Source organism: Salvelinus fontinalis, chromosome 15 (assembly GCF_029448725.1).
Source record: "Salvelinus fontinalis isolate EN_2023a chromosome 15, ASM2944872v1, whole genome shotgun sequence".
NCBI classification, from domain to species: domain Eukaryota; kingdom Metazoa; phylum Chordata; class Actinopteri; order Salmoniformes; family Salmonidae; genus Salvelinus; species Salvelinus fontinalis.
Window position 1 is genome coordinate 36,733,410 of NC_074679.1, and position 12,574 is coordinate 36,745,983.

The 12,574-nt window shown below is 44.3% G+C and overlaps 1 protein-coding gene across 2 annotated transcripts; it reads right to left on the minus strand.

The window, feature by feature from the left end:
* Positions 1–2,938: 2,938 nt before the first annotated feature.
* LOC129811888 (uncharacterized) lies at positions 2,939–8,355 on the minus strand. 2 transcript variants are annotated; one of them, XM_055863611.1, is made up of 8 exons: positions 7,260–8,355; positions 6,161–7,078; positions 5,639–5,881; positions 5,345–5,437; positions 5,007–5,156; positions 4,656–4,766; positions 4,402–4,495; positions 2,939–4,274 (listed from the first exon to the last, which is right to left on the minus strand). In XM_055863611.1, the coding sequence occupies exons 1-8, from the start codon at positions 8,097–8,099 to the stop codon at positions 3,391–3,393; spliced, it is 3,333 nt and encodes a 1,110-aa protein (XP_055719586.1). In that variant the 5' UTR covers positions 8,100–8,355; the 3' UTR covers positions 2,939–3,390. The 2 variants fall into 2 exon arrangements, with proteins under 2 accessions (XP_055719586.1, XP_055719585.1); XM_055863610.1 differs by having other exon boundaries at positions 6,161–7,081.
* Between the last annotated feature and the right edge of the window lie 4,219 nt (positions 8,356–12,574).

Here is a 12,574-nt window from a genome sequence, read left to right on the forward strand (position 1 = left end):
GTTGTCGGTGATCCGGCGTCCCACATCGTGTCGTCAGCAAACCTAATGAGAGTGTTGGAGTCATGAGTGACCACGCAGTTGTTGGACAAGTTTCAGGTGGCAAGTTTATGGTCATTTTGCACCAGTATGTAGGAGGGAGATTCCAACATGTGAGAAGAGGGCATGGGACAAAGGAGTGTGTAGGTTCAGTGGAATAAGTGTTTCAATTGTGGGGGTGGCCATATAGCTGGGGATCAGAAATGTCCTGTACGAGTGAGACAGTTTGAAGTTTCCAGGGATTCATGGGCCCATGTCAGGGCTGGACCGGTCATCGGAGGTAGCAGCAGACAGGTCCGGTGTTGCTGGAGGGTCCCCTAGTGCAGGGACAGGCAGGGAGTCAGAGGCAGGCAGGGTAGCTGGCGACAGCTCGCCAAGTAGCTCTAGCTGGTGTTGATCTGGTGGCGGTGAGGAATAGGGTCTGATCAGCAACATAGGCTCACTACCGTGTGGCGATGCTGGGGAAACCCTCTCCCCGGCTCAGGCAGCCAATGCCGACTCCAGCAGCATCGCCACACGATAGTGAGCACCAGAAATGCACCATAAACCGGTGCTTGTAGCAGTTGAATTCCTATACCTGGCGGCTGGTCATCTGTTGCTGGGACTGGCTCCCTGAATTGGCCTCGTCTCGCCAGACTCTCAGTGCTTTCCTGAACAGACACTCTTTTGGCACATCTTTCCGTTCTAACTCTAGAATTTGCTCTTTCCCTCACAAAACAGACAATTCTTTCCAGGTCATTGGCACTTTTATATTTGAAAACCCATCATTCAGCGTGACAGGTTCCGTTATTTCTTCTAAAGCCTGTGTGTAGTCCAGTCGCAATGAAGGCAATTTACCTTGTAGAAGGTTATGTTTGTCCCTGTTAGTCGTATGGTTCACCACAAACACGGCATACATCAACATAATTTGATGGGGTTTAAATCAGTGGTTTCTTGGCCATCCTCACGCTCTGTTGCACCTACAACACTAATCTAGTGAGTCCCCCCCAAGCAAGGCATTTGATTGGTTTGACGTGCTGCGAGTTGTTACTGATTTACACCGGGTTCCTACCCCTTTTTAGCAGATTTTGTGCCATGGACTTCCCGTTTAGGAATGCCTGGTTCTCAATGAGGCTACTGATGAGCTAGCAAACTAGCTACTAGCTCAGGTCCAGCTTCAAATTACATCATTGACTAGAGGTAGCTAGCTACATCCAGAGCCATATATTTCTAAATATATGGCTTTGGCTATATATCAATAGAACCAAAATGATGTCAGCTGGTGAATAATTTGCTATGTTTAATTGCATCTTTTATATATCTTAATATAAAATACTAATCTACTATCCATTACCTGGTTGTTAATAAACTACCACTTCCCATATATTTGGCCACACTAGACGCATACTAGTAGGCAGGCACGCTCTTTGGCCAAACATAAACATGTATTTTCCCCAGTACAAGGATCTGAGATGACCACTCCTGGTAGAAAGTCTCAAGTCTACAGTGACTGGAAGTGCAAGAAAAGTTTAAGACAATGTAGCTGACTGGCACAATCTGATTCTGAAATGGGACCGACTGAATGATGAAGGATCCACCATTGCAAATAAAATGGTCAATCTAGGGTTGAATAAAGAGTAAAAACCCATGTCTTGCTTGACAATAAATGGAATTGGGAGGAAAGTCATGCTAATGTTAAACGGCAATCTTCCTCACCACTTAAAAAAAAAATCTGTTTACATAAAGAGATGGAAGTCATGATGGAGGATCAGGACACCTCTAATTCAGAGAAGGCATTTGGAAACAGTAGTGAACTACAAGAGGAGTTGCTAAGTGTAATGGACAAAATGGTGAATCCATCATTTGTGCCATGATTGAACAGTATCAGACTGTGGAACAATCAGCCAAATCTTGATTAAGGATTGTTCCACCTTTCTCTCTGGCAACACTAACAATTGTAGCCTGATTCCAGATCTGTTTGTACTGTCTTGCCAACTTAATGTTAATTGTCACAACAAAAACGGATCTGAGACCAGTATACAATTGTGCTGTCAGTGTCATTACTGACCATTTTCTCTTTCCATTAGACACGTATTGTATAAAAAAATGGAGAAGTTAGTTTAATCTGAGAAGGTGATCATCGACCTGGAGAAATTCCAATATGGAACAGGAAGAAGACAAAACTCCTTTGTTTCAGACCTGGCCTACATCACAGTTCGGTGAGACTTTTCATCAGTTTAAGATGGCTTGTGCTTCGAAAATACATGTAGGACCCAGAATACACATAATTCTGGAGTAAAAAACATTATCAATTGCTTTTTAGTTCAGGTGTAGGCTTACGTTTTTTCCGGGAAACCGATCCCTGAGGTGTTTTTATTATGAATCATCTAGTGCCTTCAGAAAGTATTCATACCCCTTGACTTTAATCTATTTTGAATTCAGGCTGTAACACAACAAAATGTGGAATAAGTCAAGGGGTATGAATACTTTCTGAAGGCACGGTATGTTCCATAACAAGTAGGTTTTGTGAAATGTCACCATTTTAATTTCAGCTGAGGTCTCCTCCATGCTCTACGAAGCCTACAAGCGTGACCGGACTCTGAAGCGGGCCATTCTTCAGGAACTAGCTCACACAACAAATACAGACCCCTCAATGGTGCACCTCTCCTGCAGGCTGTATCAGCCGTACATAGACAACAGTGCAAAGCTACTGTTAGAGGGTCTTCTTTTAGAGACAGGGCATTGACCAATCTAAAAAACATAAATTGAAAAATAAAAATCATATTTGAATGGGATTATATTCTGTGTATGGACTTGTAAGTACAGTAGCCATACTGTATGAATGTTACAAAGGAACTCATATGCACTGAATGAAGCACAGCAATGCTGCTGGTTTCAACTCTCCGTTAAATAAAATAATGACTTGTTCTCACATCCTTTATTAAGAGGAAAATGAGCTAAACTGTACAGTATATGAAATGGTTGTACTGCAACAATGAATCACAAATGAAACATGGAAATGAATAAAACCACAACTTTCACAATTTCTTTTAAAGTTTCCCCTCCATTGAATAAATGTCCCATGGTATTACAAACCTATTTTATGTTTGGAAAATGTTACACCCAAATATATAAAAAGTAATAAAATAGTGCAACTTTTTTTAAACTGCTTTTGATATTTATCTACATATAAACATATCACAAACAACTAAACACTTTTAAGGAAGGGCTATTAATTTGTCTAAATATGAAAACACCACATCGAAAATAATGTTTACAAATTCATAAAGAACACTTGGAATACAATAAAATCCACCAGAAGTAAGAAATCAATATGGGTGAAGTTGAGGGGGTCGAATATGGAGAAACAACAAATCACTGCTGTGTTTTCCCCTCAGCCTCAATACCAAGCAGGGCATGGACTGCTTCCAGAGGGACTCCTTCAGGGGCGCGGATGTGCATGGTGGTGCCGTCAGGTCCATTGACGATGACGATGCGCTCAGAGGCCATGTCGCCCTCCTGGCCCTCTGCTAGGTGCATGGTGAGCCCCTCGGTCTGGATGTAGATCTCTTGGCCTTCCTGGGTCTCCTGAACCACTACCTGGCCTCTGCTGGAGACAGGCTGGGTCGGGCCACTCTCCTGGTCCAGGGTACGGTTGGGCTGATGCGGCTGAGTGCTACTACTCCTGGGCTGCTGATCTACTGGGACTGGGTCTGTGGCCAAGGCCTTCTCTAACTCTTTCATCTGATCTGCTATGTCAGTGGTGCTCAGGACCTCAGTTGGTTCTGTACCAGACACACCCTGACAAGTCTCCATGGCCTCTCCTCCCGCTGAGTCAACCGTCTCTGTCATGCTGTTGGATAAGTGATCCTGGATCAGTTCCATGGGTGTTACGTTCGTCTCTGGGTTAGATGAGACAACCTGTGGTTTGACAATAGCAGTCTGAGTGGCTTGAGGGCCCATGTCACAGGTGCTCAGGACCTCGGTTGGTTCCGTACCAGACGCACCCTGACCTGTCTCCATGGTCTCCTCTCCTCCTGCTGAGTCAACCGTCTCTGTCATGCTGTTGGATAAGTGATCCTGGATCAGTTCCATGGGTGTTACATTCGTCTCTGGGTTAGATGAGACAACCTGTGGTTTGACAATAGCAGTCTGAGTGGCTTGAGGGCCCGCGGGGCTCTTGGTGGGCGCCTGAGTTTGTGGTGAATTGTTCTTCATGCTTGTTGATGCAGTGTTCTCTACTTTGGCCTCACTGGATTCTGAGAGTATACAGGGAAATGAAAGCAGAAAAAAAATGTGTGATCTTCCTGATTTTTCTATGTTTTGGTTAGGACATATAGCAAATATCTATCCACAGGTTGTTAGTAGGTAAAATATACAACATACCTATTTTGGAAGTCTCAATGCCGTTCTGATGGATTTGAACACCAACCCGGTTTTCCATTTTAAATCTCTTCGTTGGAGGTAACATTTTAGAATTCTGAAGAAAAAAAATGGGAAAAAAAGAGACTTTCATCAACCTAAGAATTACCTTTACATTTTTCCATCTCATAACAATTCATTACTATGAAAAATATATATAATTCCATAACAGCAAGAGTAGAGTTGAAGTGTGCAGTCTAAATTAAAATGGTGCTTACCTCCATGTAGCGGACATTCTTGGTTGCCATGTTGGTGACATTCTGCTGCGTTGGAGGGTTGAGGACTTTCAACCTGTTCACCTCATCGACGATGCCAAGAGATTTGGCAACCTAAGCAACAAGATGTACATTATGAAAAATTTTACTCTGTACATTTTGTTTCTGAGACAGAATAAATGTGTTCAATGCATTTGAATACGTTTCAACTCCCAGTGTAGTGATACTAATAATGAGATGTCTGAATAGTATTTTATGCATGGAGGTTCTTTATTTGTAATCTGGCTATGACGTTATTAATTCCCCCCAAATGTATCGTTTTATTGAATTGAATAATATAGCTGTACTTCTTACATCTACATTGTGGACCTCCAAAGCCGTGTGGACACCCTGCTGAGGGTTACTGATATAGTCCTGGGCCATCTTCTTCACCTGGCTGTGGAGCTGCTCAAACTCCCGGTAGACATCCGAAAACTGGGCTTTGGGTTGCCGCCCTTTCTCCACCTGAGGGTTAATGGAATACAATTATTCAGTAAACAACAAACTACAACTGTGTCTTATTCTATATGTGCCTGTTGCTAAGAATATATGATAAAGTGCATTCAAACATTGTGTAGCAAAAACATTGTATTGTGTAAATTGTTTTATTGGCGTGCAACCGTTTGCTCAGGTGGTTAGCGTGGTGACCTTACCTTCATCAAGAGGAACTCCCAGACAGTCATGACCTTAGCCAGACGAGGGAGCACAGTCTCCATCAGTTCTTCATTATCACACTCGTGTGTCACCTAGCAAGGGAACAAGTGACATAAACAGTCAAACAACTTATGGTGTTCAGAGATTCATGTTATACTCACGGCATTGCTAAATACTCGTGTGTTTTGCATTATAACAACTACATTTTGTTTGTATTTGTTTTTAACTTCATGTAGAAACATTTCTAGCAGCAACCGTTTGTTGAAAGTGTTCTGACTCCTAATTTGATGTACCTCTTTCAGTCGTGCTTTCCTTCTCTGGGCCTGCTGCTCCACACTGGCTACTCCCCCTCCTAGCTTTGGGGGTCGGCCCCGTCGCCCCCGTCTCACTGCTGGGTGTGCTGCCACCGTCGGCAGGCCTTTGGTAGGTGGTCTGCCCCGTCCTCTGGGCCTCCCTGGTCCCCGAGCCTGGACCACTACCTGGCCCACTGCCTGTCTGGTAGAAGCTGCTACTGCTTGGGCTGCCGTGGTATCCACCTGTGAAGGTACAATCCGTAAAAACATTATGGACTGGTTTCCCAGACACAGATTAAGCCTAGTCTTGGGCTAAAAAGCTAGTTCAACAGAGATTCTCCATTGTGGTTGATTTTTTTGTCCTGGACAAGGTTTAATCTGTGTCTGGAAAACCAGCACTATAACAGACAGACATCACCATAATATTAGCTTTCGGCTAAATTAGCTGCAGGTTGTCAACATTCCAATGGTATTCGTTTGTCAACATTTGATTATACACAAGGTAACTTTCTAGCGACTTACTTTTTGTTGAGTGGTTGACGTTGCAGCAGCTGTTTTCTCTGTGGCATCACTTTTCTCAGGACCTGATGTATTTTTAACACTGTAGGCATTACTCTCTTCAGTCGGCTTCTTATGTTCGGCCCCAGCGCCTGCTCTCTTACCAGGGCTGTCCGTTTTAGGGGTCCCTTCAGGAGGGGACTTCAGTTCACCGTGAGAGGGATTCAGCCTGTAGTGTCTGGACAGACCTCCTTGGCCTATGTAAGCTTTATCGCACGTTTCACATTGAAAGGCCTTCCGCTTGTGACTGTAACTCATAGATGCTGCTCCCTTTTTACTATCCTCGCCATCCTCATCTTCCTCCACACTGATCTCAGAGTAATCATCAGAATCTGACTGATGGCCCTCGGCCAAATCCTCTGTCTTGATGAACTTATAGTCCTTCACCTTGTACTTGGGCGGTCTGGACACCCTCCCGGAACGGGTTTTGATATTCGGTGCCTTCTTCACTCTGGCTTTGACCCTTTTAACTTTTTCCACTGTGGAGGCTGGGACAGAGACAGACGTGGTGGCAGGTTTAACTGCTGTGCCGTTGACCGGGGCCTTACTAGAAGGCTGCTGGACTGGGGTCTGAACAGGTATGGGCAGTTTGTGCACAATGGGAACCAGGCTGCCAACCACGGGGGTTGAGCTCTGCAGAAGCAGCTGAATGGGAGGGTCTCCAGGGTTCTGCTGTAGGAAGTACTGTTGCTGTCCAACCATGGGTGTGATGTGGATGATCTGGGGGCTGCTGCTCACACTGCCATTTGTAGACACTTTGACCTGCTGGCCTTGACTCATCAAAGCCAAATTCTTCTGTTGGGGGATTGAAATGGTAGCCTGCGTAGGTCCTTTCACCTCCTGCTTTCCAGAGGGCATCTGGACTTGGATTCTGATGGTTTCCTGCTGGTAAAATATAAACAATAATAACATCTGGATAGTAGATTTCATAGCATTGGATTAAAGTGCTATGATCAAATGTTAGCTTTTCAAACACAGAATTAGACAATTGAGCATATTAAATATCAGTGAAATTTGCATGTGCAATAATTTAATAGAAGAAACTAATCCAAAAAGTTGTTACCTTTTTCGGGACCAGGCGCGTACCATTGTGGGACTGAAGTGCCACTTGTTTTGCGACCTTCTTCAGCTGCTGTGATGCATTCTGCATAGTGACCAGTGGATGTGGGCTTCCTACTGTAATCTCTGAAGCTGCAACAGTCGTGAACAAGCCAGTTGTGGGGTCCAGAGTGGTCACAACCTGCTCCGATTCCTTGGGTGTCTGGGCCATGGATTGCTGAGATTTGATCACTTGCTCTAGCACTTGTTGCAGCTCATTGGGAGCCAGTGCTGTACTTGGAATAGTATACTGTGTCTGTGATGAAGTAGTAGGGAGTGTTTTGATTACTTGATTTTGTTCAAACAGGCGAACAGCCTCACTCTCTGTCACTGTGACAAGCTGCTGTTTGGCCAACTGCTCCACTAGCTGTTGCTGCTCCTCTGCAGTCAGACCTGATCCCTCAACAAAACTACCGTCTGGTTGCACATAAATAATGGTGGTTCCAGGTGCGAGAGCGTTTACAAAGTCAGCACTGACTGTAGAATACTCTGCACCATTTGCAATACCTGACGTCTCAACAATAGACGTTATGTTTTGTTCAGGTTGTTGTTCATTTCCATCAGTTTGGCTGACAACCACTTGGGAGTCCTTTGCAACGAATGTCTCCTCTTTTGTGCAGCTTTGCAGAAAATCTGTCAAGCCCTGCGCTTCAATACAGTTCTCGCCGACTTGGTTCTGATTTTCCAATTCTGTTGAGGTTTCATTTTCTGGCAACCCAGAAACACATTGAACTTGATATATTGTACCATGATCTGCCCCTGTTGTTGTACTTGACACATCGCTCTCATCCTCGTTGTCCGCCATTTTGACTGTTGTAGCTAGCAGGCTAGCTAGCTAGCTAGATATTCATGTGCAATCCCCGAAACAATCGATAGATTAGGTAACTTGAATTTCGATATTTTTTTTTATAACCCAATGAGTTTGTAATAAAAACGACACAAAGGTTACAGCAATTGTAAAAAAAAAATATATATATATATGTTCAAGATACTGTGAAACGATGCAATCATTAAACGCTACAGAAGGTAGCTAACGGCAAAGACAGACGTGAGCAGAGTGGCTGCTGGCTAGAATTTTTTCTCTCCAGCGTGTGTCATTTCCGTAGCCGGTAATTTTCTTCTTCGGTGGGGTTTATCGGCAGTTGGCATCCAACGTTGTGGTGCATTACCGCCACCTACTGTAGTTGAGTGTGGGCCAGAGACTGACAAACTAAATATTACCCGCCAACCCCGTTTCTCTTAAAAAAAGATAACAACATATTTGAGGCTGTATCTAATGACGTTCAACTCAGTATGCTTTGAAATTCATTTCCTGTATCCCTTTCTCCCTCATACTGGAACTCAGCCTCTCTCTTTCCCTCTCATACTGCCCACACAGTATCAGTACATGCTCCACTGTTTCTGTTTCCTGGCAATAATCACACTTTCCTGTCTGATGATTTCCTATCACATGAAATGCTTATTTACAAGCCCTTAACCAAAAATGCCAGTTTAAAGAAAAATACACTAAAAAAGTAAGATAATTAATAATAAAAAATAAATAATTAAAGAGCAGCAGTAAATAACAATAGCGGGCTATATACAGGGGGTACCGGTACAGAGTCAATGTGCGGGGGCACCGGTGTCGAGGTAATTGAGGTAATATGTACATGTTAGAGTTATTCAAGTGACTATGCATAGATAATAACAGAGAGTAGCAGCAGCATAGAAGAGGGGGGCAATGCAAATAGTCTGGGTAGCCATTTGATTAGATGTTCAGGAGTCTTATGGCTTGGGGATAAAAGCTGTTTAGAAGCCTCTTGGACCTAGACTTGGCGCTCCGGTACCGCTTGCAGTGCGGTAGCAGAGAGAACAGTCTATGACTAGGGTGGCTGGAGTCTTTGACAAATTTTCGGGTCTTCCTCTGACACCGCCTGGTATAGAGGTCCTGGATGGCAGGAAGCTTGGCCCCGGTGATGTACTGGGCCGTACGCACTACCCTCTGTAGTGCCTTGCGGTCGGAAGCCGAGCAGCTGCCATTCCAAGCAGTGATGCAACCCGTTAAGATACTCTCGATGGTGCAGCTGTAAAACCTTTTGAGGATCTGAGGTCCCATGCCAAATCTTTTCAGTCTCCTGAGGGGGAATAGTTTTTGTTGTGCCCTCTTCACGACTGTCTTGGTGTGCTTGGACCATATTAGTTTGTTGGTGATGTAGACACCAAGGAACTTGAAGCTCTCAACCTGCTCCACTACAGCCCCGTCAATGAGAATGGGGGCATGCTCGGTCCTCCTTTTCCTATAGTTCACAATCATCTCCTGTGTCTTGATCGTGTTGAGGGAGTGGTTGTTGTCCTTGCACCACACGGTCAGGTCTCTGACCTCCTCCCTATAAGCTGTCTCATCGTTGTCGGTGATCAGGCCTACCACTGTTGTGTCATCAGCAAACTTTTTTTATTTTTTTATCTTTATTAATGATGGTGTTGGAGTCGTGCCTGGCCGTGCAGTTATAAGTGAACAGGGAGTACAGGGAGGGGACTGAGCACACACCCCTGAGGGGCCCCCGTGGCGGATGTGTTGTTACCTACCCTTACCACCTGGGGGCGGCCTATCAGGAAGTCCAGGATCCAGTTGCAGAGCGAGGTGTTTAGTCCCAGGGTCCTTAGCTTAGTGGTGAGCTTTGAGGGCACTATGGTGTTGAACGCTGAGCTGTAGTCAATGAATAGCATTCTCACATAGGTGTTCCTTTTGTCCAGGTGGGAAAGGGCAGTGTGGAGTGCAATAGAGATTGCATCATCTGTAGATCTGTTGGGCGATATGCAAATTGGGTGGACTGCACCATCACTGTCCATATCAGGCTTTTTGCATTTGCCTTGCTCATTGAAACTACAACATCCACATCCCCACTACTAAGTGCTTGTTTAGCCAGTACATCAGCTGCCTAGTACTCCTCCACCCCCACATGGGCTGGGACCCAAGTAAATCTTGTCTGAATACCCATCTGTCTAACTCTGCCATGGGTTTGTAGTACATCATACAGCAGGTCTTGTCTGCTACGTGAGCTAAAGGACAGCAGACTCATCAACACTGCACATGAGTCGGAGCAAATAACTACATCCGGTCACTTTAGGAGACCATCTATGGTCATTCCACAAAGTTTATAAACTCAGAGGCTTAACATCGCGAGATTTTCTGGGAACGCATGCGAAACAGACCAAGCAGATCAGGCTGGGGTTTGGGTTTTGAAAAGTCAATGAGAGAAGTGGAAAATTCTTCCTGAATTTATTTTATCTAAATCTAAAAGCACAAACTAGAATCGAGGCAATGTTATTACTCTAACCTCATAAAAGTGATAAACGGACACGTTGGAATTTTTGTCAAGAACAACTTTTTATCGAATGAGTGCGTGAGACAAGATTGAGTGATTCTGCGCATACACTTAGCTAGCCAACGTCGCCATGACATTGTCTACAAGCGTTATCTGGAGAAGCAGTTTTTGCCCATCTTCATACTGTACTGTCTTTGGTTTTTCTGTATGGAGCGCCGTTTGGGTCTTTGTGTATGGAACGCTGTTTGGGTCTTTGCGTGTCAAAAAAGATACGTTATATAAGATAATTCTATTATAGAAAATACAATTTGAATTAAAAACAGGTTCAGCCCCTGGTTCGACCGTTATCTTTCAGAGTTACTCCATCTCAAGAATTGCATTTGGTGAAAGGCTCGGCACATGCATACTCAGGTTGACTGGCTCTCATTCAGGCAAATTAGAAATAAGTGCACTCAGGCTATCCGGAAGGCCAAAGTTGGTTACTTTAAGGAGCAGTTCTCTCTCTGTGGGTCTAGCCCCAATAAGTTCTGGAAAACGGTTAAAGACCTGGAGAATAAACCCTCCTCCTCACAGCTGCCCATGTCCCTTAAAGTTGATGATGTGGTTGTTACTGACAAGAAGCACATGGCTGACCTCTTTAATCACCACTTCATTAAGTCAGGATTCCTATTTGACTCAGCCATGCCTTCTTGCCTGTCCAACATTTCCTCATTTCCCTCTCCTTCTAATGCAACTATCCCCGATGCTTCTCCCTCTTTTTCCCCTGCCCGAAACAAAGTTGATTCCTGCAGGCAGTCACTAAGTCCGATGTGCTAAAGGAGCTCCTGAAACTAGACCGCAAAAAACCATCTGGGTCAGATAATTTAGACCCTTTCTTCTTTAAGGTTGCTGCCCCTATCATCGCCTGAGCTTTTTATGTCTCTATTTTGGTTTGGTCAGGGTGTGATTTGGGTGGGCATTCTATGTTCATTTTCTATGTTTTGTATTCCTTTGTGTTTGGCCGGGTGTGGTTCTCAATCAGAGGCAGCTGTCTATCATTGTCTCTGATTGAGAACCATACTTAGGTAGCTTTTTCCCACATGGTTTTTGGGGTAGTTGTTTTCTGTTTTGTGTTTGCACCAGACAGAACTGTTTTGTTCTATTTTGTTATTTTGTTTCAGTGTTCAGGTTTAATAAATTATCATGAACACCTACCACGCTGCACCTTGGTCCACTCCTTCTTCATCAGACGAGCGTTACATCGCCAAGCCTATCTCCGACCTTTTTAACCTGTCTCTCCTTTTTGGGGAGGTTCCCATTGCTTGGAAGGCATCCACGGTTAGTCCTTTATTAAAAGGGGGAGATCAAGCTGATCCTAATTGTTATAGGCCTCGTACTATTTGGCCTGTTTATCAAACGTGTTGGAAAAACGTATCAATAATCAACTGACTGGCTTTCTTGATGTCTGTAGTATTCTCTCTGGTATGCAATCTGGTTTCCGATCTGGTTATGGATGTGTCACTGCAACCTTAAAGGTCCTCAATGACGTCACCATTGCCCTTGATTATAGGAAATGTTGTGCTGCTATTTTTATTGACTTGGCCAAAGCTTTTGATACGGTAGACAATTCCATTCTTGTGGGCCGGCTAAGGAGTATTGGTGTCTCTGAGGGGTCTTTGGCCTGGTTTGCTAACTACCTTTCTCAAAGAGTGCAGTGTATAAAGTCAGAAAATCTGCTGTCTCAGCCACTGCCTGTCACCAAGAGAGTACCCCAAGGGTCAATCCTAGACCCCACGCTCTTCTCAATTTACATCAACAACATAGCTCAGGCAGTAAGAAGCTCTCTCATCCATTTATATGCAGATGATACAGTCTTATACTCAGCTGGCCCCTCCCCGGATTGTGTTACATGCTCTACAATAAAGCTTTCTTAGTGTCCAACTAGCTTTCTCTACCCTTAACCTTGTTCTGAACACCTCCAAAACAAAGGTCATGT

Coding starts and splice junctions, on each gene's coding strand:
- LOC129811888 (XM_055863610.1), bottom strand. CDS start 8,099: ATGGCGGACAACGAGGATGAGAGCGATGTGTCAAGTACAACAACAGGG. Junction 7,082..7,259: donor CGCGCCTGGTCCCGAAAAAG/GTAACAACTTTT, acceptor ATATTTTACCAG/CAGGAAACCATCAGAATCCA. Junction 4,767..5,006: donor TGGAGGTCCACAATGTAGAT/GTAAGAAGTACA, acceptor CTTGTTGCTTAG/GTTGCCAAATCTCTTGGCAT.